We start from the raw sequence: 23006 nt of genomic DNA on the forward strand, positions 1-23006 counted from the left end.
CGTGTTTGCCGAGATCCGATGAATTGTGGATTTATGATCAAGTTTATCTATGAATATTATTTGGTTCTTCTCTGAATTCTTATATGCATGCTTTGATATCTTTGCAAGTCTCTTTGAATTATCAGTTTAGTTTGGCCTACTAGATTGATCTTTCTTGCAATGGGAGAAGTGCTTAGCTTTGGGTTCAATCTTGCGGTGTCCTTTCCTAGTGACAGTAGGGGCAGCAAGGCATGTATTGTATTGTTTCCATCGAGGATAAAAGATGGGGTTTATATCATATTGCTTGAGTTTATCCCTCTACATCATGTCATCTTGCTTAATGCGTTACTCTGTTCTTATGAGCTTAATACTCTAGATGCATGCTGGATAGCGGTCGATGTGTGGAGTAATAGTAGTAGATGCAGAATCGTTTCGGTCTACTTGACACGGACGTGATGCCTATATTCATGATCATTTCCTAGATATTCTCATAACTATGCGCTTTTCTATCAATTGCTCGGCAGTAATTTGTTCACCCATCGTAATACATGCTATCTTGAGAGAAGCCACTAGTGAAGCCTATGCCCCTGGTCTATTTTCCATCATATAATCTTCTATTTTACATCATATAAGTTTCCGATCTACAATTCTAGTTTCCTATTTGTTTTATGTTGCAATCTTTACTTTCCAATCTATACAACAAAAATACCAAAAATATTTACTTTACTATCTCTATTAGATCTCACTTTTGCGAGTGACTGTGAAGGGATTGACAACCCCTTTATCGCATTGGTTGCAAGGTTCTTGATTGTTTGTGAAGGTACTAGGTGACTTGCATGTTATCTCCTACTGGATTGATACCTTGGTTCTCAAAAACTAAGGGAAATACTTACGCTACTTTGCTGCATCACCCTTTCCCTCTTCAAGGGAAAACCAACGCATGCTCAAGAGGTAGCAGGCAGCCGATCGTCCCCTATCGATTCACCTCCAATTGTTGGTGACTCAGGAATCAATTCATACTCCATTAGTGGAGTAGTTGTAACCAAGGAAAAAATAGCGCTTACAGCAAAATAGCGGCAGCCTCAGAATACGCTATTAGCGTGCTATATCGTGTTATAGCATGCTATTAGTGAGACGTTGTACACTAATTTATTTAGCGAGACAATTCTCAATACGCTATAGCGTGCTATTAGCAACGTTATAGCGCGCTATTTTTTCAGTGGTTGTAATGGGCCATTAGTGGCAAATAAATGGGGTGCACTCACTAGCGGCCCATAATTGGAGGTCAGTTACAATATGGATTTATCATATCTATATAATCTACATTGTCCAGCTTCTCCTTACACAAATCCTTTGGTGGACCGGCATGGCTGACACTCAGATCGATAATTAGTCTCCCCACTCCTGGCCTTCCACAAGTGTGCCCTCGTTCGTACCTCAACTCTCTCTCAAATTCGGCATGGATTTTCCAATTGATGTTATTCTTTGTGCTCTCAAATGAATGCAGGTTTCATTGTGTTCCACGGGGTTCACTGGATTGGCTCATTCTGCTACGTAAGTAAGTTGCAACGTGAGGCACTGCTTTCACCTTCAATCATTTCTTGCCTGACTATATTATTCATGAATTCCACCATCTTTGCAACCCAAGGTGGTAATGGTTAAATTGTTTGTTGTGGTCTAATATTCTTTTGTGCTTCTCTATTGCAGATAAAGCAGATGTACTCAAACTTATAATTTTGATTCTGCTTCTACAGCAATTTTGATATATACACAGTGTGTGTTTCATAATTGGTATGAACGTGTGTGTTTTATGCAAACATAATTCGAAATGAATGCATGGGCCATTGTAGGATGAATTTGAGCCCGGTACTGCTTTGTTTGCTGCTTCTACCGGGTAGTATTCTTCCTTACAGCAGATTTCATGGAACTCCAATGGCTAATGGACAAGTTATTATCTATGCACTGTTATGCCTCATGTTAATTATCTTGCAACGTGATTTCATATGTTTGGTATTCTGGAGTAATTGCTCTAGGTGGAACTGGCTATTCTAAGTCACCACTCCATTCTTGATTCCAATCATGTATGTGATAATCTCCATGACATCGAAAGAGTGGATTGAAAACAATTGTTCTACTGATGTATCATGCTTTTGAGCCAACTCCTACCCTATGTTTTCACGGGTTCCACCTGCTGTCGTCGGATGCGCAAGGAACAAATGGCATGCAGCGATGTCCATCTGCAGTAGCTCATTGAACGTGACAGGATCCAATTGATATACTCAAACCACCAAGATGACCGGTTAATTTGGGAGCTGGCCAATCATGTGTAGCAACCCTTAAGATAACTACTGCTATATTATTACTGAAGTCTGCAGTCGGGTGACTTCCAAAAAATGCGACGTTGCACTCCTATAATCTAGTGTCTTCCTCTCTACTTATATGGGTAACATATGCGAACATGTTTAATTGTTGGTCTAAAAAAGTTTCAGTTGATTATAACTGCTACTTCATCATATGACAAAAATGGCATTTGCTAGGATTTGATCAATGCTATTGTATATTGGGATTTTCATGTTAAGTTTTGGGATGCTACTATCAAGTTATGCATTTTGTGCCTGTAGTAGTACAATCTCCTCGAATATCAGCTTGTGGTGTTCCCCTACTGGTAACTTTATTGCTACAAGCTATCTCTGCATCAAAGATTGTTCTCCCTCACTTGGATGCCAACAAATCATGTTATCATCTTCAAATATATACAAACAAAGTAGTTTAAGTGCAAAACACTTGAATTTTATAGATTAGTATTATATATCCATAAAAGGTTCAAGGTTTTTACGTGAGTTAGTTTTTCTGTACAAAAGTTGGATCTCGGGCTGTCAACATTGTCCAATTTCATGCTTATATAAAAAATATATTCTTATAGAATAATTTTCTTATAGGATAATTATCTTATAGCTTAGATTTCAGGCTTTCGATATTGTTCAATTTTATGCATAAATTCATGTGCTAGATGAAATTTCAGTCGAACGACGCCTTTGATGCCATCAACAATTCTAGCCAGCGATCACTTGCATTGCTCCTGAAGCGTACCAATTATTACGTCATGCTAGCTATATCACCTTGATGTTTCATTGTTCATGAAAGGAACCAATTTAATCTTCATGTTTTGCCCTCAGGCCGGGCAATTTTTCTAAATACCAACCATTTTATTGTAAAAATGTATGGGCGCAGCAACGCGCGCTATCAATGATCTAGTTATATTATCAACCTTGGGTGTTTTATATGCATTAATATGCTATTTTATATCATTTTTGGGACTAACCTATTAACCTAGTGCCTAGTGCCAGTTTATGTTTTTTCCTTGTTTTTGGCTTTCGCAAAAAAGGAATATCAAACGGAATAAAACTTTACAATGATTTTTCTTGGACCAGCAGACACCTACGAGACTTGGAGTGGGGGCCAAGGGACCCACGAGGAAACAACAAGCCGTAGGGGCGCGCCCCTTGGGCTTGTGGCCCCCTCGGGGGTCCCCTGCATCGCCTCTTTTGCCTATAAATTCCCAAATATTCCAGAAACCCTAGTGGAGTCACCAGAAATACTTTTCCACCGTCGTACGTCTTTGTTCCCGTGAGATCCAATCTTGGGGCCTTTTCCGGTACTCCGTCAGAGGGGGATTCGATCACGGAGGGCTTCTACATCAACCTTGCTAACCTTCCGATGATGTGTGAGTAGTTTACTATAGACCTATGGGTCCATAGCTAGTAGCTAGATGGCTTCTTCTCTCTCTTTGATCTTCAATACAATGTTCTCCTCGATGTTCTTGGAGATCTATTCAATGTAATCTTCTTTTGCGGTGTGTTTGTTGATATCCAATGAATTGTGGATTTATGATCAAATTATCTATGAATATTATTTGAGTCTTCTCTGAACTCTTTTATGCATGATTAAGATAGCTTTGTATTTCTTTCCGATCTATCGATTTGGTTTGGCCAAATAGATTGGGTTTTCTTGCAATGAGAGAGGTGCTTAGTGATGGGTTCAATCTTGCGGTGTCCTCACCCAGTGATAGAAGGGGTAGCGAGGCACGTATTGTATTGTTGCCATTAAGGATGAAAAGATGGGTTTTATATCATATTGCTTGAGTTTATCCCTCTACATCATGTCATCTTGCTTAAGGCATTACTCTGTTCTTATGAACTTAATACTCTAGATGTATGCTGGATAGCGGTCGATGTGTGGAGTAGTAGTAGTAGATGCAGGCAGGAATCAGTCTACTTGTCACGGACATGATGCCTATATTCATGATTATTGCCTTGGATGTCGTCATAACTATGCACTTTTCTATCAATTGCTCAACAGTAATTTGTTCACCCACCGTATGCTTTCTTCGAGAGAGAAGCCTTTAGTGAAACCGATGGCCCCTGGGTCTACTTTCCATCATATATTTTCAGATCTATAAAACCAAAAACCCAAAAATACCTTGCTGCAATTATTTTGTGTTCACTTTATTTTTCCTTTTACTTTTAGTTTAAATCTATCTCTATTAGATCTCACTCTTGCAAGTAACCGTGAAGGGATTGACAACCCCTTTTTCGTGTTGTGTGCAAGTGTTTGTTAGTTTGTGCAGGTGCATATATTGGAGACTTGCTTGTGCCTCCTACTGGATTGATACCTTGGTTCTTAACCGAGGGAAATACTTATCTACTACTTTGCTGCATCACCCTATCCTCTTAAAGGGAAAAATCAACGCAAGCTCAAGAAGTAGCAAGAAGGATTTCTGGCACCGTTGCCGGGGAGGTTCTACATCAAGCCTACCAAGTACTTGTCATAAATCTAATCTCTTGCACTTACATTATTTGCCATTTGCCTCCCGTTTTCATCTCCCCCACTTCTAAAATGTTTTGAGAAAAACACAAAAATATTTGCCTTTTTATTCGCCCTTTCTTCGTTCGTCTTTTTGTTTGCTTGTGTGCTAGATCGCTTGCTTTGTCACAATGACCCAAGAGAATACTAAGTTGTGTGACTTTTCCAACACTAATAATAGTGATTTTATTAGTACTCCGATTGCTCCCGCCACTAGTGCGGAATCTTATGAAATCAATGCCGCTTTATTGAATCTTGTTATGAAAGAACAATTTTTTGGTAGTCCTAATGAAGATGGTGCATCCCATCTAATTTTTTTGTTGCATTGTGTGATATGCAAAATAAAAATATGTGGATAATGGTATCATTAAATTGAAGCTTTTTCTGTTCTCATTACGAGATCGTGCTAAAACTTGGTTTTCATCTTTGCCTAAAAATAGTATTGATTGATGGAATAAGTGTAAATATGCCTTTATTTCCATGTATTTTCCTCCCACTAAGATCATCTCCCTTAGGAACGATATAATGAATTTTGAGCAACTAGATCATGAGCATGTTGCACAATCATGGGAAAGGATGAAACTAATGATAAGAAATTTCCCTACTCATGGTTTAAGTTTATGGATGATCATACAAAAAATTTATGCCGGATTGAATTTTGCATCTAGAAATCTTTGAGATACCGCCGCGGGAGGTACTTTCATGGAAATCAAATTAGGATAAGATACTAAACTCCTAGATAATATTATGGAAAATTACTCTCAATGGCATACCGAAAGATCATGTACTAGTAAAAAAAGTGCATGCAATTGAAGAAATAAATGTTTTGAGTGCAAAGATGGATGATCTTATGAAATTAATTGCTAGCAAAGGTGCTCCTATAGACCCTAATGATATGCCTTTGTCTACTTTGCCTGAGAATAATAATGAATCTATGGATGTGAATTTTGTTGGTAGGAACAATTTGGTAATAACGCGTATAGAGGTAATTTCAACCCTAGGCCGTTTCCTAGTAATTCCTCTAATAATTATGGTAATTCTACAACAATTTTTATGGAAATTATAATAAGATGCCCTCTGATCTTGAGAATAATATTAAATATTTTATAAACTCCCAAAAGAGTTTCAATGCTATGGTAGAAGAAAAATTGCTTAATATTAATGATTTGGCTAGAAACGTTGATAGAATTTCTCATGAGATTGATTCTTTAAAAATTAGATCTATGCCACCAAAGCATGATATTAATGATTCTCTGAAAGTTATGCAAATTTCTATTAATGAGAGTAGAGAGAGCGGCTAGGTTGCGTGCTAAAAAAGAATTGTTAGAAAAAACATGTTCTTCTAGTTTTTGCGGTAACAATGATGAAGATCTTAAGATGCTTGGCTTGACTCCTATTTAATCTTTGTTTGCTAATATAGATCTTGAAAAATAAGGGACTGGTGATGATTCAACTTTAGATAAAAGGCGTCCCGATAATTTGGAGAATAAAGATCTTAACGAAAAAAGTGATAAAATGGGATTGGAGAGGTCAAAACTTTAGCAAGCAATGAACCCACTATTTTGGATCTCAAGGATTTTAATTATGACTAGCACACATGCCCGTGCGTTGCAACGGAAGAAAAAAATTTCAAATGCCCCCAATGAACATCAAAACATGTTCAAGACCCCACATATCCACGTCCGTTCTTTGAAAGTGGGAACATGAGTGAAACTGGGTGGATAGGGGATAGAAGATCGACAAGTAGAAAAACATTCCTCGTTTTACTATCATTCCTAACAAAATGAGCTATAGATAAAATTGTACAGTATTCTAAATAAGTGTATAGCTACAAAGAAAATGATCATATATAGTAGAATGCGTACATTATCTAGCCAACCATTTTGTAATGATATGTTCACAAACTTAGTTGTATTATTACTGGCTCGTGTATCATTCTCTCCCATAGAAATCATACAACAAAAGCTTCAGAACGCAAATGACCAACATACTCTGAATCAGTTCTCATACACACACTCTATAATATAAATTCAGACCATATACTTTCAGCTTCTACGACAAAGAAATTGAAGCAAGGAATGCTGCGTTGGTCAGTTCGTCCATGAGAAAATGCAGTTGAAGGCCTCCATCCTAAAAGCCGAGACCAGAACCGTCATCTTGTCGTGGTCGCTGTGTAACCGGAAGAAGGAGCTCACGCTGAGCAACCACAAGTTGGTGGCTGCCACGTTATCTTCGGCAGATCGTTGGCTGAGGTCGAGAGCCTTGACAGTGTCTGAGCAGAGGGCGAGCGCGTGCGCAGCATATGTATGCAGACTCCTCAGCAAAATTGGAAAAAAAAACTCAACTTTGTCAGCCCGGCGAAAGGGCCAGGTTAGTTCAAAATGTGCCACTTGCTGGTGTAAAAACATGGAGCAATGACGCATGTATGCTCAGGAAGCTATCTATAACATTGTAATGGGATTAAAATTAGCTAGCTAGTATCGTATTTCTGCAAACTTGTCATCTTAATTATGCAAAAACAAAAATCTGAAGCTAGCTGAGCATAAATGGTTTGGTGCCCCTTGGGTTGTTTTCTTGTCCTAACATAACATGGAGGAGGTACCAAGGGTTCAACATTGAGCTTTGATTTACCTCCATTATCCCCGAGATACTGGTGTTTGTGATGAACTAAATAGACAATTTGTTGTGTTGGGATGATTCATGATGGATTGATAAGATGAGCTTCGCAACAACTACCATCATGCATGAGCATGGGTAAAATCCAAAATTTCCCAAAGCAGCCATGTTTTAATGTGTATTATGTTTCTTATTTCCCTCTGAAAATTGACAAAACATCCACACTTCTAGTCTTATATCCCTATGAAAATCTATTAAACATACACAAATCTGCTTTTGGAGTAAGAAATTATAACCCATAAATAAGAAAATTTTAACTTAATTAGTTTTACCAATCTACATAACAAAATTTGATTTATCCACTACCGATTAATTGTAACAAGACAGAAAATCAAGTCGCACACTCACACCTCAAATCTTGAGGCATGCGCAGTCTATTGAAGCCTCAAACATAGAACCATATCATGTGACTTTCCAACAAAAAATTAGGACTACATTTGCCTGTTTGATCCTTACCAGTTTATTAGTTACGTATCTATCAATTCCATGATCTTCCACAATGCTTCCAACCGCTTCATAACTCCTGTCGGTCCCTCGAGGTGGAAATTTTCACGCTGAGATGCAATAGAATTTATATCATGCATTAAGTCATGCAAAAATACCAACCTACATATGCCAGTATAGTTTGACATAGATACAAATTACCATCCTTCTCAGTAGCATCTCAAAACACCAAAAGGCATCTACATCATCCTCGTATAGAACAACAAAAGGGGAAACCAGATCGCTCATACCTACAATCAATTTGTACCATTTAGGCAGTTTAAATAATGAAAGCAAAATGATGCAATACTCCATTGAAATGCAAACCTTGACGGTATCCAGGGGAGGGATCAACCCATGCATAAAATGGAAATATATCTGACAAACCTTCATGGAAGCCGCCGCTTGAACCCCACGAAGCCGCTCGTCGCCAGCCCCTCCAGAATCGCCAGATCCAGCCGCCTCCACTCCATTCTCGGTGTCGGGCCTCGAGAGCTCCTCCCCTCGTCCTCCTACATCGACCCGAGCCACCATGGACGGCCACTGCGTCCGCGTTGACTGCGGGCGAACGCGCGCGTCTGACGCATATGGACCTGCCTCCGTGCCTCCGCTCATGCTCCTCCTCTCGTCCGCCATGTGCTCGCCGCCGTCGTCCTGCTCCCGATCGAATAGGGAGCGCCGCCGCTCGATCTGCAATGCAAAAAGAATATCGAACAGTTTTTTCTTAACTCAAATATAGTTCACACGGGTTAATTTATTGTTTCATGTGCACATATTGATCAATTTTTTTTTGCGAATACGCAAAGATTGCGTATCATTGCATTGATAGGAGGGGGTTGAAAGTACATAGAGACATGCTGACAATGGCCACGCGTACACAGGTCGGCGCGGGCACAAGTGGCCGGAGCAGCTAGGAGAGGGGCTGCTCAACCCTCATTACAAAAAAGCTAAGCCTAAATCTCAGGAATCAGGTTCGCCAAGCCGTTGGCGCCGACACAAGCCCACATGCGAGTGTCTTCTTGAATGGATTGCAGCAGAGTTGCGATCGAGGGTTGCCGCTGATCGAACACACATCCATTCCGGTGTCTCCAGATGGCCCAAGCGGTGAGGGCGATGAAGGAGCAGAGTCCCTTCCGCAGCGCCGAGGGTGATGAAGTGCAAGCATCCATCCACCAGTCCGCGAACGTTGTTTCGGGGTTGGGGATCATGGCAGTCGATCGGCACCAAGAAAGGACCTCATGCCAAATTTGGTGGGAGAACGGGCAGGAGGTGAACAAGTGGTGCATGTCCTCAGTGGTCTAGTCGTACAGCATGCAACTGTCATTGTGGGGCAGTCCTCGCCGGGCAAGGTGGTCGGCCGTCCAACATCGGTCTTGCAGGGCAAGCCAGATGAAGATCTTGATGCGTAAGGGGGCCCAAGTCTTCCAGGTGAGCTTCTAGGATGCGTCGGTCGTGGATCCGTGAAAGAGCGCAAGGTAGCAGGATTTGGCGGAATAGACGCCGAACTCCGTCCACTTCCATCGCAGCACATCAGGCCCAGCCGAGAGGGTAGCGCTTTGAAGCATGCGCCAGAGCTCGACATACTGGATCAGGGCTACCGGGCTGAGCGCGTCGGCAATGTCGCGCACCCAGGCGCGCCCAGGAAGCCCCTCGGCCACCGTGCGATTGCGACGATGCCGTCTGGAGACCAGGGAGAACACGAGGGGGGCAAGCTCAGGGATGGCCTTGCCATCGAGCCAGGGGTCAGTCCAGAACCTGCAGGTGCGACCATCACGCACCTCCCAAGAGGTGGAGGCCCTGAAAATCTGCGAGGCCGCAGGGTCATGGGGGAGGTGCAGATGACTCCAGGGGCGCGAAGCATCAGTACGCTGGAGCCAGAGCCATCGGGTGCGCAAGGCGACGCCGGCGCGCTGCAGGTCGCGTATCCCCAAGCCGCCGAGGAAGGTGGGGCGACACACCCGAGCCAAGTTCACTCGGCATTACCCTCCGCGCGCGTCCTTGCGGCCAACCCAAAGGAAGCTCCGGATGATCCGGTTGACCCGAGCAAGGATGGACTTGTTGACAGCAATGGCGATGAGGATGTGGATGGGCATGGCGCAGAGGACGTGCCGACAGAGCGCGAGGCGATCCCTCAAGGAGAGCATGGATCCCAGCCAGGTAGAGAGCTTCCTCTCGAGCTTGTCGACGAGGGGTAAAAGGTGGACAGTCGAGGGCTTACGGAGGGAAAGCGGGAGGCCGAGGTACTTCACGGGAAAGTAAGAGATCGGGCAGGCCATCTCAGATGTGATCATGGCGACGTGCCCCTCGTCGCAGCGAATGGGGGAGGCCGAGCACTTGGCGATGTTCGTGCAGAGCCCGGACGCCTTGCCGAAGACATCCAGAATGCGGCGAATGGCGTGGATGTCATGGGTGTCGGGGTGGCTGAAGATAACGACATCGTCGGCGTAGAGGAAGACGCTCGAAGGCATGTGCCGCGCGGTCAATCGCTGTAGGGGGCCGCGCTCGACGGCTCGCTGAAGGAGCGAGTTGAGCACGTCGATGATGATGACGAAGAGCATAGGGGAAATGGGGTCCCCTTGCCGTAGCCCACACGCGTGAAGAATTGGTGGCCCGGGGACACCATTGACAAGCACACGCGTCGATGCGGTAGAGAGCAGGATGGAGATCCATTCGCACCACCAGTCTCCAAAGCCTAGGTGCTTGAGCGTGTCGAGCAGAAAGGGCCATGCCACCGAGTCAAAAGCCCTCGTGATGTCGAGCTTGAGGAGCATTCGCGGCATTTTGAGGTTGTGAAGAAGTCTGGCCGTCTGTTGAACAAGGAGGAAGTTGTCGTGAATGCTTCGGCCGGCGATGAATGCGCTTTGATTGGTAGAAACCATCTTGCCCAGGTGGGGCGCCAGCCGAAGAGAGAGCGCCTTCGCGAACAGCTTCGCAATGAGATGGATGAGGCTAATGGGGCGGTAGTCGAAGAGAGATGTCGCGTCCTGCTTCTTCGGAAGGAGGGTGAGGAGCGCCTCATTGAGCCTCTGGAAACCCTATCCGTTGAGTGCGTATAGCTTATCGAAGACGGCGCAGATGTCCTGCTTGATCACGTCCCACGCACTCCGGAGGAATTCGGCGGTGAAGCCATCGGGGCCGGGCGCCTTCCCAAGCGGCAAGCTTTTGACCGCAGCCTAGATCTCGTCCTCTGAGAAAGGTGCATCGAGGCTGGAGAGGTCAAATGGCCCAACGTGGAGCGCAGAGAGGTCTAAGGAGAAAGGCCGTGGCTTCGCCGATCCAAGGATGTCGCAGAAGTGATTGAACGCAGCCTCAGCGAGAGCGGCCGGGTCGGAGATGGAAGTGTCTACGACCTGCAACTCGATGATCCGGTTCTTTGGCTTGCGGTGTGCTGCATGCACTCTGAAGAACTTCGGACCCGCGTCGCCGTCTCGCAACCAGGAAAGCCTAATGCACTGGCACGAGATCGAGCGCTCAAGGGACGCCAGCCCTAGGTACGCCCCTTTGAGGCGCCTGCGTAGCCAGGCCTCGGCCGCGTAAAGGGGCCGGAAGTCTTGCGCCGCATCCAGGCGCGCGATCAGCTCACGAGCGACAAGGAGTTGCCGGGACACGTCCCCAATCTTCTTCGCGCTCCAGCTTTGGAGACGCCGTGCAGTGTTCTTGAGGCGCGCCACCAGCCTGCGGAAGGGGTCCGGCTCGTCGGCCGCAGCAGCCCAGGCCTCGAGCACGACCTGCCTGTAGCCATCTGTGCGCGGCCAGAATCTTTCGAAGTGGAATCTTCGCGTGCCAGGCGAGCGCGCAGTGCAGTCGAGAAGGAGAGGTGCATGATCAGATGCTGCGGAGGAGAGGCAGCGTAGCATGCAATGCGGGTGGAGAGCTTCCCATGCGGAATTGGAGATCACCCGGTCAATGCGCGTGAGGGTGGGGGTGCCGCGTTCGTTTGACCAAGTATATCGTCGCCCGTGCAGGTAGATGTCATGCAGTTCCTCGTCGGCGAGGAAGCGACGGAACCGCGACATGACCCAGTGATTGAGCCGGGAGTTATTCTTGTCCGCAGCCCCAGAGATCATGTTAAAGTCACCCCCAAGGATCCAAGGGCCAGCTCGCAGTGATCGGACCTCACTGAGGTCCCCGAGGAAAGCGATCTTGTCATCATCACCTTGCGGGCCATAAACGCCAGTGAGCCACCAGTGGTGGGCGCCATCCAGGGAAGAGGCCAGCGCGGTGATGTGGTGGTCACCACGGTATGGATCGGAGAGCGCGATCATGTCCGGCCGCCAAGCAAGCAGGATACCCCCACGGGTCCCATCCGCGGGAAGGAAGAAGAACTTGGAGAAGGACGAGCCGAGCGTCTCAGCGACAAGCGAGGACGAGAGAGCAATCATCTTAGTCTCTTGGATGCAAACAATACAAGGCGAGGCAGCGGTGATCACGCTGCGAACGGCGGTGCGCTTGGCCGGGGCATTAAGGCCACACACGTTCCAGAATACAATGCGAAGGTTGTGATCCATGGAGAGAGGTGGAGTCCTGCGGTGGCTTAGGCAGCCACTAGGCCTCGACCGCGCGAGGCAGGGGGGAGGGCGAGTTGACAGGCGGGTCGATCAGCTCGGGGATGCGCCAGCCGAAGAGATCGGCGAATGCCTGCAGCACGTCGTGCGCCAGCGGCTTCTGGAAGAGGCGCTCGTACTTCGCTAGCATAGCAGCGGAGATGGGGGCGTCGTCCGAGACGAGCTCGAGGCGACGGAGGAGCACCTTCTTGGCCTTGAGCTCAGAATTGAGGCCGCAATCAGCCTTGGCAATCCTGCCGCTCCGACGGGGCGTGAAGTTCGGCGGTAAATCCTTCCTCCGGGAGAGGGAGGGGCGCAGGGAGAATCTGCAAGATCGGCCTCCGAATGGAGTCTAAAAACGCGTCCACAGGCTCCACGTCGGCATGCGCGCCACGTGGTGAGTCCGGGGCGGTTGCATGGGAAGCAAGATTCGCCGAGGGCGCGGGATCGCTCGGGATCAGAGCGGGCGAACTTTCCACAGCGGGATCCGAGGCGGGGGAGGGGAGTGGCCCAATGGCGGGGCAGCGCAGGGGGCCTGGTGGGTCCGCGCCTTGGCTAGACGACACCAGCTGTCCCGCAGAGGGAGGGGAGGATGGCCCGCTTTCAAATTTCTCGGGATCCGCCAGCGGGTTTGTCGCGGATCCTGATGGGGCCGCGCAAAGCAGCAGCAGGCTAGGGGCGACCACTGGGGCGGGATCAACATGGGGTTGCGCGCCGGTCTCCAGCAGGTGTTCGGGTGGGTCAGGCGATGACACGTTAGCAAACGGTGGGGTGGTGGGCGCGGGAGCAGCGACCCGGTCAACAGGGTTGGGGTTTGAACTGGGAGCGCCAATGGGCGGGGACGGGGCGGGATGGCCAGCTGTCACCGTGGCTTTCTGGAAAGCCGCCTTGTCCCCCAGGCGCAGCTTTGCCGGGCCCCGCGTGACGCCAGCCACGACCGGCGGGTATGGCCCGAGAACCCCATGCCAGATGCGCGAGATGGCGAGGGGGCGGTTGCGGCGGCGACTGGAGCGGCCGGACCGGCGCGAGTTGCCGGTGATACCACGGCGTGGCGGCGCCGGAGGGTGATCATACTGGCCCGTCCAGGGTGCAGGACAGGATGGAGAGTCTTGGCCGGGGCCAGCGCCATCGTCGGAGTCCGGGCCTGGAGAGACACGCGGCGGCAGAGGCGGCGGGGCGGGTCGACGGAAGTCCTCGCAGCGGGCCACATGAATCGCTACTGGGAAACACAGTAGGTCCATGCCAAGGCGCTCAGCCACGTCTGGGTCCGCGTCGACGGCAACGCCATCGCGCACCGGGAGGAAGAGGTCGGCGGCTAGCGGGATCGCGTCAGGGTTGGCCGTCCATGCCGAGAGCCGGAAGATGTCCAGGTCGACGCCATGGTGAGTGCGCGGCTCGAGGTGCTCCACCAGGCAGAACGGCGAGAGCAGCGCGACCGTGGTGGCGCGGTGCCAGACATGATCGGGCACCCCGGTGAGCTCGAGGTGGACCCGGAAGCGGGCGCGCACCTGCTCCGCACCGGCAAGCGCGCTCCATGGGTGAAGCAGCAGGCGGAAGCGGGCGGTGCGGACACCGTCATTGGCCACCAGGGCCCGATCCTCCGCACGCAGGAAGCGGATGAGGAAATCCTCCGGCAGGTGGCGGTGAACCAAGAAGCGCGCCTCCGGGATGCCAAAACGCGAGCAAATCACGTCGGAGACCTCCTGACATGAGACCCCGGTCCTGCACCCCGCGACCGTGGCAAGCAACGCACGGTGGAGCTCCTCCTCGGCGGCGTCGATCTCCGCGGAAAGAGGAAGGAAGCACGCGGGCGCAGCGGCTGGACGCAGCAAGGGGTGGCCGGTGAAGGGGGCGCAGGGGGAGGCGGGCCGCGTAGCCTGGGAGGCACGGGGGGAGGGGACGGCAAGCCCGGAGGACGCAGGCTGCCAAGACCCTTGGACGGACGTGGGCGAAGCCGAAGGCGAAGGCTCCGGGGAGGGCGAAGGCTGGGCGGGGAAGGCCCACGAAGGCGCTTAGGCGACGGGCTGGAGCGCGAGGAGGGCGACGGCGAGCGCGGGTTCGTGCACATGCGTGCCACATGGCTTCCAATCTAGTTAATTGTACTGCTGGATTTTGGTGGTCATTCTGAATGTACAGATTTGTTGTGCGGATCTCTGAACTAATATGGATCTGTTGACGAACTATAACTTAGCACTATATCTGGTTCTTGCTATCATTTTGATTTTGGTCATCCAAGTGGATATATACACCAATCATGCAGCCACAGTCTGCACTGTTTGGTTAATGAGAACGGGAGGAGCACAACACTGACCCCATCGCTATCTCAGCTAGCTTCAGGTCCACCATGGCCACCTACACCGAGCACCATATCATGTCTCCGAGCTTAGTTGTCGATTCATCTACACCAACCCAATCACCACAAACAGGGATATAATCAGATCTAATAAGAGATAGCTCCATGACCATGAAGAAAGGACGAACCGTGGGAGCAGCCCGTAGGCGGCCGCGCTGGACCACATCCGCTCGTCCGTGTATCCAAGAGCTAATCAGGGCAAGGCGGTCGGTGCTGGGCGACCACAGCAACGGCCATGTAACCAGGACACGAGGCGGAAGGAATCTGTAGGCGGTGTGATGCCCTCGTCCTCCGGCGTGTAGTCTGATCTGTCCCCGTCATCCCCGTTCCCTCCTCCGCCGCCTCCAGCTCCCTCTCCCACTCCTACTGGCTTCTCTGCCGCCTCCACCTTCCTCTCCTCCTCCTACCAGTTCCTCCGCTGTCTCCACCTCCCTCTCCTCGTCCTACCACCCGTTGCCCGTGGCGGCGCTGAGTGTGCCGAGCAGCCCGTCGCGGTCGGTGGCACGCGCTCGAGACGGCCGGCGCGAGCCCGAAGCGCGGTGGCCTGGGCCTCGGCGTCGGCGAACTACATGCGGAGGACTCGGACGACACGGGGAGGAGGGCGCGGCGGACGATGCGGGCCGGCGGCGGGGAGGCGGCGGATCTAGATGGGGGTGCGAGGTGCGGTCGCTTGACTCGGGGGTGATTTTTTTTGTCAAGCATGTCCACGCGACGGTAAACCCGGAGTCAATCCGTGTTTTCATGATCACAGATAAATAGTACCACCTCGGATGTAGAAAATATAATATAGGTGAAAAAAACTGAAAGCGTACATTTACAGGAAAAAGCGTATTGTGACGGTGAACCTGACAAAGTCAATCCATGCTTTATTATTAGGGATAGATAGTTGTTCTTTGATAGGTTGTATTTCCTTGTTGCAATAAATGCTTAATTCTCCTCATGCTTATAATCAAAATAAGGCTTTTACGAAGCATATTGTTGATGCTATGATGAAATCTTTTGAAGAAAAACTTGAGTTGGAAGTTTCAATCCCTAGAAAGCTTTATGATGATTACCTACTATTAAAATCAAGATTAAAGATTATGAGTGTAATGCTTTCTATTATTTGTGTGCTAGCGTTCAACAATTCCAAAAACTTGATGATTGTTCTTTAAATTTGCATCTAGCGGATTCCACTATTAAAAAACTTATGGGAATGATTAATCATGTTATTATTTTTGAAAATAGGAATTATGTGCCTGTAGATTTTATTGTTCTTGATATAGATTGCAATCGGACATGCCCTATTATTCTTGGTAGACCTTTCCTTACAACGATTGGTGCAATTATTGATATGAAAGAACGAAACATTAGATTTCAATTTCCATTAAGGAAGGGCATGGAACACTTTCCAAGAAAGAAAATTAAGTTACCATATGAATCTATTATGAGGGCTAATTATGGGATGAATACCAAAGATGGCAATACCTAGATCGTTGCTTTATGCCTAGCTAGGGGCGTTAAACAATATCACTTGTTGGGAGGCAACCCAATTTTATTTTGGTTTTTACTTTTTGTTCATGTTTTTGAATAAATATATATATATATATATATATATATATATATATATATATATTAGTGGGTTAGAGAAGTTTTTATGATTTTTATTAGTGTTTGTGCCAAGTAAGACCTTTGGGATGATTTGGAAGATAGTAGATTGGTTTTGTTGAAAAATAGAAACTTTTGCGCCCAGTGCCAGAATTCTTTGTGATTACTAGAACGTGATAAATTCTTGAATTTTTACACAATTCTGATATACAAATTTCCCACGTTGTCCTAATTTTTCAGAATTTTTAGAAATATAGAGGTTTTCGCTTTAATTCGCATCTTTACAGACTGTCCTGTTTTAGTTAAATTATGTTTTCTTGTGTTGTTTGCTTATTTTGATGAATCTATGGGTAGTATCGAGGGGATGAACCATGGAAAAGTTGGAATACAGTAGATATAACACAAATATAAAATAAGAATGAGTTCACAACAGTACCTAAAAGTAAGGTTTGGATTTGTTTTACTAAAAAATCTCACGAGTTTTCTGTTGAGTTTTGTGTTGTGAAGTTTTCAACTTTTGGGTAAAGATTTGATGGACTATGGAATAAGGAGTGGAAAGATCCTAAGATTGGGGGTGCTCAAGGCACCCCAAGGTAATATTCAAGTACAACCAACCATCTAAGCTTGGGGATGCCTCGGATGGCATCCCCTCTATTGTCTTCAATCCATCGGTAAATGTACTTGAGGCTATATTTTTATTCACCACATGATATGTGTTTTGCGTGGAGCGTCTTGTATGATTTGAGTCTTTGCTTTTCAGTTTGCCAGAATCATCCTTGTTGAATACACCTTTTCGAGAGGGACACACATTAATCGTGAATTTATTAGAATACTCTATGTGCTTCACTTATATCTTTTGATCTAGGTAGTTGCTCTAGTGCTTCACTTATATATTTTTGAGCACAACGGTGATGTTATTTTGAAGAAATTATTGAACTCTGATGATTCACTTATATTATTTGACAGTCTCTCTAAACAGCGTGGTAATTTTATTGGGTTATTAATTTAGTCCTAATATGATGGGCATCCAAGGGGGATATAATAAAAACTTTCATAAAGAGCATTGAATATATGAGAAATTTGATTCCTTGCAATTGTTTTGAGATATGAAGATGGTGATATTAGAGTCAAGTTAGTAGTAAATTGTGTAATTAAAAAAATATTTGTGTTAAGGTTTGTGATTCCCGTAGCATGCACATATGGTCTTCTAGTTATGTGATGAAGTTGGAGCGCAATTTATTCTTGATCGTCTTCCTTTGTGTGAAAGTCGGGAGCGCATGATGGTTAACTCCTACCAACCTCTCCCGTAGGAGTATGCGTAGTAGTACTTTGCTTCAAGGGCTAATAAACTTTTTGCAATAAGTATGTGAATTCTTTATGACTAATGTTGAGTACATGGATTATATGCACTCTCACCCTTCCACCTTTGCTAGCCACTCTAGTACCACGCAACTTTCGTCGGTGTATCAAACCTACCTTATACCCTTCCTCAAAATAGCCACCATACCTACCTATATGGCATTTTCATACCCATTCCGAGATATATTGCCATGTAACACCATCATCATCATCATATACATGACTTGAGCATTCATTGTCATATTGCTTTGCATGATCATAAGATATCTAGCACGATATTTTCATGGCTTGTCCTTTTTTTGATATCTTTGCTATGCTAGATCATTCCACATCCTGGTAGAGTTATCATGTATTAGTTTTATCGAGTTGTAAGTAAATAAAAGTGTGATGATCATCATTATTAGAACATTGTCCCATGTGAGGTTATAAAAAATAGAGAGAGGCCAAAGGAGTCTCCCAAAAAAGAAGGAAAAAAATAAATAAGAAAAAATGAGAAAAATGAGATAAAAAGAGAGAAGGGGAAATGTTACTATCCTTTTCCACACTTGTGCTTCAAAGTAACACCATGTTCTTCATGATAGAGAGTCTCCTATTTTGACACTTTCATATATTTCTAGTGGGAATTTTTCGTTATAGAACTTGGCTTGTATATTCCAACAATGAGCTTCCTCAAATTGCCCTAGATCTTCATGAGCAAGCAAGTTGGATGCACACTCACTTAGTTTTCTTTCGAGCTTTCATACACTTATAGCTCCAGTGCATCCGTTACATGGCGATCCCTACTCGCTCACACTGATATCAATTGATGGACATCTCCATAGTTCATTAATTTTCCTAGTTGACGTGAGACTTTCTCCCTTCTTTTGTCTACTACCACCTTCTATTCCACTTATAGTGCTAGGTCCATGGCTCACGCTCATGTATTGCATGAAGAGTTGAAAAAGCTGAAGCGCGAAGTATGAAACAATTGCTTGACTGACACCGAGGTGGTACATGATTTATACCTTGTGTTAAGAAGAGGGAGCATAACAAGACGATATGATTTTGTAGGGATAACTTTCTTTAGCCATGTTATTTTTGAAGTTTCATGATTTTGCTTTCTAGTATGCTTGAAGTATTATTGTTTTTATGTCAATGAACTTTTTTTGAATCATATGGATCTGAAAATTCATGCCAAGATAAGAAGAAATACATTGCTAAATATGTTAGGTAGCATTCCACATCAAAAATTCTGTTTTTATCATTTACCTACACGAGGACGAGCAGGAATTAAGCTTCGGGATGCTTCATACGTCTCCAACGTATCTATAATTTTTATTGTTCCATGCTATTATATTATCAACTTTGGATGTTTTATATGCATTAATATGCTATTTTATATTATTTTTTGGACTAACTTATTAACCCAGTGCCCAGTGCCAGTTTCTGTTTTTTCCTTGTTTTGGCTTTCAAAGAAAAGGAATATCAAACGGAGTCCAAACGAAATAAAACTTTATGATGATTTTTCTTGGACCAGACGACACCTACAAGACTTGGAGAGGGGGTCAGAAGAGCCGCGAGGAGGCGACAAGCCGTAGGGGCGCGCCCTAGGGGGGGCCCGTGGGCTTGTGGGCCCATCGAGACTCCCCTAAACCGCCTCTAAGTCATATAAATCCTCAAATATTCCAGAAACCCTAGAGGCATCGCCAAAAATAATTTTCCAGCATCGCATGTCTCTGACCTCGTGAGATCCCATCTTGGGGCCTTTTTCGGTACTCCGCCGGAGGGGGATTCGATCATGGAGTGCTTCTACATCAACCTTGTTGCCACTCCGATGAGGTGTGAGTAGTTTACCTTAGACCTACGGGTCCATAGCTAGTTGCTAGATGGCTTCTTCTCTCTCTTTGATCTTCAATACAATGTTCTCCTCGATGTTCTTGGAGATCTATTCGATGTTGTCTTCTTTTGTGGTGTGTTTGTTGAGATCCGATGAATTGTGGATTTATGATTAGATTATCTATGAATATTATTTGAGTCTTCTTTGAATTCTTATATGCATGATTTGATAGCTTTGTATTTCTCTTCGATCTATCGATTTGGTTTGGCCAACTAGATTGGCTTTTCTTGCAATGGGAGAGGTGCTTTGTGATGGGTTCAATCTTGCGGTGTCTCAGCCAGTGACAAAAGGGGTAGCAAGGCACGTATTGTATTGTTGCCATTAAGGATAAAAAGATGGGGTTTATATCATATTGCATGAGTTTATCCCTATACATCATGTCATCTTGCTTAAGGCGTTACTCTATTTTTATAACTCAATACTCTAGATGCATGCTAGATAGCGGTCGATGAGTGGAGTAATAGTAGTAGATGCAGGCAGGAGTCGGTCTACTTGTCACGGACGTGATGCCTATATTCATGATCATTGCCTTGGATGTCGTCATAACTTTGCGCTTTTCTGTTAGTTACTCAACAGTAATTTGTTCACCCACCGTATGCTTTCTTCGAGAGAGAAGCCTATAATGAAACCTATGGCCCCCGGGGTCTATTCTCCATTATATTTATTCAGATCTATAAAATCAAAAACACAAAAATACCTCACTGAGTTTTATTTACTTTTATTTGTGTTATATCTCTCTGTTAGATCTCACTATTGCAAGTGACCGTGAAGAGATTGACAACCCCTTTTTTGCATTGTGTGCAAGTGTTTGTTAGTTTGTGCGCGTGCATAGATTGAAGACTTGCTTGTGCCTCCTACTGGATTGATACCTTGGTTCTTAACTAAGGGAAATACTTATCTACTACTTGCCACATCACCCTTTCCTCTTTAAGGGAAAAATCAACATAAGCTCAAGAAGTAGCAGCGCCCCCCCAGGGCCCGCCCCTACGTCTTGTCGTCTCCTCTTGGGTCCCTTGGCCCCCACTCCAAGTCTCATAGGTGTCTTCTGGTCCAAGAAAAATCATAGTTAAATTTTATTCCGTTTGGACTCCGTTTGATATCCCTTTTCTGCGAAAGCCAAAAACAAGGGAAAAAACAGAAACAAGCACTAGGCACTAGTTAATAGGTTAGTCCAAAAAATGATATAAAATAGCATATTAATGCATATTAACATCCAAGGTTGATAATATAATAGCATGGAGAAATCAAAAATTCTAGATACGTTGGAGACGTATTAGGCACCTCCGCGTTCAAGACACGTACGGCTTGGTGACGCCTTCACCTCCTCGATCCAGCGAGCAAGGATGAAGAAGTAGCTCGAGTTCCCGGCAGCACGGCGGCGTGGTGGCTGTGATGGTGGAGTGATGCGCTTGAAGCTACATCGGTATTTCCCCAAAGAGGAAGGGATGATGCAGCACAGCGGCGGTAGGTATTTCCCTCAGTTATGAGACCAAGCTTATCGAACCAATAGGATAACCAAGCAACACAACGTAAACAACACTTGCACACAATTAACAAATACTCGCAACCCGACGTGTAAAAGGGGTTGTCAATTCCTTTCGGGTACGGCGCCTGACGATAGGCAAAATGGACGTGAGAGAGTTGTAATATTGATAGATCGATCACCAAATAAAATAAATTGCAGCAAGGTATTTTTGTATTTTTGGTTTAATAGATCTGAATAAAAAGAGCAAATAAAATAGATTGCAAAGGCAAATAATATGAGAAAGAGACCCGGGGGCCGTAGGTTTCACTAGTGGCTTCTCTCGAGAAAATAGCAAACGGTGGGAAAACAATTACTGTTGGGCAATTGATAGAACTTCAAATAATCATGACGATATCTAGGCAATGAACATTATATATGCACCACGTCCAAGATTAGTAGGCCGACTCCTGCCTGCATCTACTACTATTACTCCACACATCGACTGCTATCCAGCACGCATCTAGTGTATTAAGTTCATGAAAAAACGGAGTAATGCAATAAGAATGATGACATGATGTAGACAAGATCTATCTATGTAGAGATAGACCCCATCGTTTTATCCTTAGTAGCAATGATACATACGTGTCGGTTGCCCTTCTGTCACTGCGATCAAGCACCGTAAGATCGAACCCACTACAAAGCACCTCTTCCCATTGCAAGACAAATAGATCAAGTTGGCCAAACAAAACCCAAATATCTAAGAATAAATATGAGGCTATAAGCAATCATGCATATAAGAGATCAAAGAAACTCAAATACCTTTCATGGATATAAAAAGATAGATCGGATCATAAACTCAAAGTTCATCGGATCCCAACAAACACACTGCAAAAGAGTTACATCATATGGATCTCCAAGAGACCACTGTATTGAGAATCGAAGGACAGAGAGGAAGCCATCTAGCTACTAACTACGGACCCGAAGGTCTACAAAGAACTACTCACGCATCATCGGAGAGGCACCAATGGAAGTGGTGAACCCCTCCGTGACAGTGTCTAGATTGGATCTGGTGTTTTCTGGACTCTGTGGCAGCTGGAATTGATTTTCGTTGACTCCCCTAGGGTTTCTGGAATATTGCGGTATTTATAGAGCAAAGAGGCGGTCCGGGGGCACCCGAGGTGGGCACAACCCACCAGGGCGCGCCTAGGCCTCCTGGCGCGCCCTGGTGGGTTGTGCTCCCTCGGAGCACCCCAAGGCGCTGCCTTGACCCATTTGGTGTCTTCTGGTCCATAAAAAACCTACGTAAAGTTTTGTTGCATTTGTCCGTTTGGTATTGATTTCCTGCGATGTAGAAAACATGCAGAAAACAGCAACTGGCACTTGGCACTATGTCAATAGGTTAGTACCAAAAAATGATATAAAATGACTATAAAATGATTATAAAACATCCAAGATTGATAATATAACAGCATGGAACAATCAAAAATTATAGATACGTTGGAGACGTATCAGCATCCCCAAGCTTAACTCCTACTCGTCCTCGAGTAGGTAAGTGATAAAAATAGAATTTTTTATGTGGAATGCTGCCTAACATGTCATACATATTATTTCTTTATAGCATGGACATTTGGACTTTTATATGGTTCAAATAAATAGTCTAGTTTTGAAAAGATAACTTCAATACTCAAGCACATCAACAAGCAACCATGTCTTTCAAAATATCAATGCTAAATTAAGTTATCCCTAGCCCATCATGCTCAATCATTGATCCAAAACACACTCAAATATTAGCTACACCCAATACTCACTCACGATCACAGT

General features: G+C 45.7%; 1 protein-coding gene across 1 annotated transcript; it reads right to left on the bottom strand.

Moving 5' to 3' along the window:
- Positions 1 to 7985: 7985 nt before the first annotated feature.
- On the bottom strand, positions 7986 to 8637 carry LOC123137188 (uncharacterized). The gene is made up of 3 exons (XM_044556815.1): positions 8392 to 8637; positions 8164 to 8265; positions 7986 to 8072 (listed from the first exon to the last, which is right to left on the bottom strand). The coding sequence occupies exons 1-3, from the start codon at positions 8635 to 8637 to the stop codon at positions 7986 to 7988; spliced, it is 435 nt and encodes a 144-aa protein (XP_044412750.1).
- Positions 8638 to 23006: the final 14369 nt, after the last annotated feature.

The sequence above is a fragment of the Triticum aestivum genome, chromosome 6B (genome assembly GCF_018294505.1).
Source record: "Triticum aestivum cultivar Chinese Spring chromosome 6B, IWGSC CS RefSeq v2.1, whole genome shotgun sequence".
Lineage (NCBI taxonomy): Eukaryota > Viridiplantae > Streptophyta > Magnoliopsida > Poales > Poaceae > Triticum > Triticum aestivum.